The following is a 4,116-nucleotide window of genomic DNA, read 5'->3' as shown; positions in this document are numbered from 1 at the left end:
CACACACACACACACTCTCTCTGATACACACACTTACACACACACACACACTTTCTCTCTCTCTTACACACACACTCTCTCTCTGATACACACACTTACACACACACACACTTTCTCTCTCTCTTACACACACACTCTCTCTGATACACACACTTACACACACACACACACTTTCTCTCTCTCTCTGATACACACACACACACTCTCTCTGATACACACACTTACACACACACACAATTTCTCTCTCTCTTACACACACACTCTCTCTCTGAAACACACACTTACACACACACTTTCTCTCTCTCTCTGATACACACACTTACACACACACACTTTCTCTCTCTTACACACACACTCTCTCTCTGATACACACACTTACACACACACACACACACACTTTCTCTCTCTCTCTGATACACACACACACACTTTCTCTCTCTCTCTGATACACACACACTCACACTTTCTCTCTCTCTCTGATACACACACTCTCTGATACACACACTCTCTGATACACACACTCACACTTTCTCTCTCTCTCTGATACACACACTCACACTTTCTCTCTCTCTCTCTCTCTGATACACACACTCACACTTTCTCTCTCTCTCTCTCTCTGATACACACACACACTCACTCACTCACACACACTGACACTCTCTCTTTGATACATACACACACTCTCTCTCTCTCGCTTCCTAAACACTGCCATTAGCTGCAGGCTGTCTGGAGGCGATGCACTCCCCAGGGGCCTGCAGCCTGCCTCAGCCGGAGGACAGCGCAAGGTCAACCAGCAATGCAGAAGGCACATTATCACCAGCCAGTGCTGCAGGGAGCAGAGAAACATCAACTGGACTCCTTGAGGCAAAAGTGCCAGCTCTGTCCCCACTGCTGAGGATCCTCTGTGCTTATCCCGGGCTTTACCCCTCACTCCCCCCACAGCTAAGGATCCTCTGTGCTTATCCCAGGCTTTACCCCTCACTCCCTCACAGCTAAGGATCCTCTGTGCTTATCCCAGGCTTTACCCCTCACAGCTAAGGATCCTCTGTGCTTATCCCAGGCTTTACCCCTCAAGTCACAGCTCAGTTACTATCAGCTCTGCCAATGCACCTCCCTCCTGCCCTGCAGCAACCCCTGCCTTTCCAGTACTGAGACCCTCACACACAGCTCTACCAATGCACCTCACTCCTGCCCTGCAGCACCTCCTGCTATTCCAGTACTGAGACCCTGACACACAGCTCTGCCAATGCACCTCACTCCTGCCCTGCAGCACCTCCTGCTATTCCAGTACTGAGACTCTCACACACAGCTCTGCCAATGCACCTCCCTCCTGCCCTGCAGCACCTCCTGCTATTCCAGTACTGAGACCCTCACACACAGCTCTGCCAATGCACCTCACTCCTGCCCTGCAGCACCTCCTGCTATTCCAGTACTGAGACTCTCACACACAGCTCTGCCAATGCACCTCACTCCTGCCCTGCGGCACCCCCTGCTATTCCAGTACTGAGACCCTCACACACAGCTCTGCCAATGCACTTCACTCCTGCCCTGCAGCACCCCCTATTCCAGTACTGAGACCCTCACACACAGCTCTGCCAATGCACCTCACTCCTGCCCTGCAGCACCCCCTGCTATTCCAGTACTGAGACCCTCACACACAGCTCTGCCAATGCACCTCACTCCTGCCCTGCAGCACCTCCTGCTCTTCCAGTACTGAGACCCTCACACACAGCTCTGCCAATGCACCTCACTCCTGCCCTGCAGCACCCCCTGCTATTCCAGTACTGAGACCCCACACACAGCTCTGCCAATGCACCTCACTCCTGCCCTGCAGCACCCCCTGCTATTCCAGTACTGAGACCCCACACACAGCTCTGCCAATGCACCCCACTCCTGGCTTGTGGCACCTCTTGCTTTTTTAGTACCAAGACTTTCAAACATAGGGGGAGGAATGGTCAGCAGAAAAAGGGAGGGGATGCTGCCCCTGTATAGGTCCCTGGTGCGACCTCACTGGGAATACTGAGTACAATTCTGGAGACCCCACCTTCAAAAGGATAGAAACAGGATGGAGTCGCTCCAGAGGGAGGCTGCTAACATGGTCAGTGGTCTTCATCCTAAAGCACATGGGGAGAGAGTTAAAGATCTAAACATGATGCACCCTGGAGGAGAGGGGAGATAGGATAGAGACATTCAGATATCTCAGAGGTTTCCATGCACAGGAGCTGAGCCTCTATCAATGGAAAGGAGGCTGCTAACATGGTCAGTGGTCTTCATCCTAAAGCACATGGGGATAGAGTTAAAGATCTAAACATGATGCACCCTGGAGGAGAGGGGAGATAGGATAGAGACATTCAGATATCTCAGAGGTTTCCATGCACAGGAGCTGAGCCTCTAGCATGAGGAGGGGTCATGGGAGGGGTCAGGGGGGTAGACTCCGGAATAATTTTAGGAAATGTTTCTTTACAGAGAGGGAGGTGAATGTGTGGAACTGCCTCCCAGTGGGGGTAGTGAGACAAGGACAGTATTTGAGTTCAGGAAAAGAGGGGACAAGCCCGTGGCCTCTCTAAGGAAGTGGAAGGGATGGTAGAGTTGAGTTGTTGGTGTGGATGGGCAGAGCAGACAGGCCCTCATGTTTGTCGGGGTGGGGGAAATACGTGGACCAGTTGAAAACTCGCAGTGCCATTGCCTGGGCTGTTCCTGTTCCATAGATCAGACCTTTTCAGTAGCCATTGCAAAGGGAAAAAAAAAAGAGAAGCTGGCATCCGCGGGAGGAACAATACAAATCCATTATAAGCAGGGAGAGAGGCTGCGAGGAGCAGCTGCCGGCGAGGAGAAAGCAGAGGACCTGCGTTCTGGAGTCCATCCCCTGCTCCTGCTGGATTGCTGGCTTGCGTGGAGCATGTGACGGCGAGGGAGGCGGGTGCTCTGCCCATCCTCCCAGGGCAGGGAATTCCCCGGGCTCTGGCGCCACCTACTGAGCAGAGGCAGGACTGCACGCGGCAGAACCTGGCCTGATCCCTTCTCCTGCCCGGAAAGCGAGGAGGCGGAGGCGGAAACACCCCCCCCCCCCCCCAAGCACATGGGCTTCCTTTGCAAAGCTGGCAGCCACAGCTTTGCGTGCGGGCAGGGTCAGGTCTTCACGCTCTGGATGGGGAGGAGTCGTCAGTCACAGGCCCTGGCCAGATCCAGGACCCCTAACTGCAGGTACTCTCCTCGCTGGAGCAGTGGTGCAGGGATAGGCTCCCAGTGGCAGGAGGCTGAGAAGATGATCCGGGGAAGAAGATAAGAGGACAGCGAAGCAGCCCCGCTCTCTCCCCCGCCCCACGCAGAGCAGGCTCAGGGGGAAGTGCCTGGCGGCCACACAGAAAGAGAGGCACCAGGTGGATGCAGCCCCCAGGAGCGGCTCCCGCCCAGGCTAGCTGAGAGCTAATTTCTGTCCCAGCCAGGGGAGGAGTTTAACTCTCTCCAGGACCCCCCCCCCCACCCCCCCGCAGGTGCATAGAGGGGGAGGGAGAGCACACCAGACTCTGTGACCTGCGCTCTTGGCTGTAGGTGGGGGGAAGAGGAGTCCATGGCAGGGAAGGTGAGATAGGGGGGAGAGAGACCTTCAAACAGCACAGGGCGCCCTCCCTCAGGGGGAAGGAGATGATCCTCTCTCATGCCATGGAGGGGGGGGGGAGACCTGTGTGGCGCTGACCGGGCTAGCAGAGGTCAGTTTGACACAAGCCCCGCTTCCAGGATCTCCCCCTACCTTACAGTAAGGGATTGGGTTTCTCTCACACACTGCTCCTGCATTGCACCCACGCTGGGCCCTTTAATGTATTTATAGAGTTATCATTTCCACTTTCCAACACTCGTGTGCCTGCTCCCCCCGCAACCCCTTCCTCCCTCACCCCACGCGCCTCCCTCCACCACCGCAGCAACGCAACCGGGGCGCAGGGTGTGCAAGCGACGAGAAAGAGGAAAGTCTCACTCCAGGGAAAAAGGAGGCCGAGGGGACGGCCATGTCCTGCGACCCCAGAGTCCAGGCCGGGGCCTTCCCCCCACAGGGGCCTTCGGAAGAGGGAGGAGGCCACACTGCAGTCCACCTCACACTTAAATAAATAAAAAGAGGAA

At 55.3% G+C, this 4,116-nt stretch overlaps 1 protein-coding gene across 1 annotated transcript in view; it reads left to right on the top strand.

Annotated features, from left to right (window-relative positions):
• LOC115082341 (deoxyribonuclease-2-alpha-like) overlaps positions 1–2,905 on the top strand; it is a 10,878-nt gene extending 7,973 nt beyond the window's left edge. The window contains exon 6 of the mRNA XM_029586577.1: positions 2,709–2,905. Within this exon, the coding sequence (XP_029442437.1) occupies positions 2,709–2,905 (197 nt within the window). The remainder of the gene's footprint in view (positions 1–2,708) is intronic.
• The last annotated feature ends 1,211 nt before the right edge of the window (positions 2,906–4,116 follow it).

Source organism: Rhinatrema bivittatum, unplaced genomic scaffold, assembly GCF_901001135.1.
Source record: "Rhinatrema bivittatum unplaced genomic scaffold, aRhiBiv1.1, whole genome shotgun sequence".
Lineage (NCBI taxonomy): Eukaryota > Metazoa > Chordata > Amphibia > Gymnophiona > Rhinatrematidae > Rhinatrema > Rhinatrema bivittatum.
The sequence above is the reverse complement of the archived record's forward strand: the minus strand, read 5'-3'. Positions and strand labels throughout refer to the sequence as shown.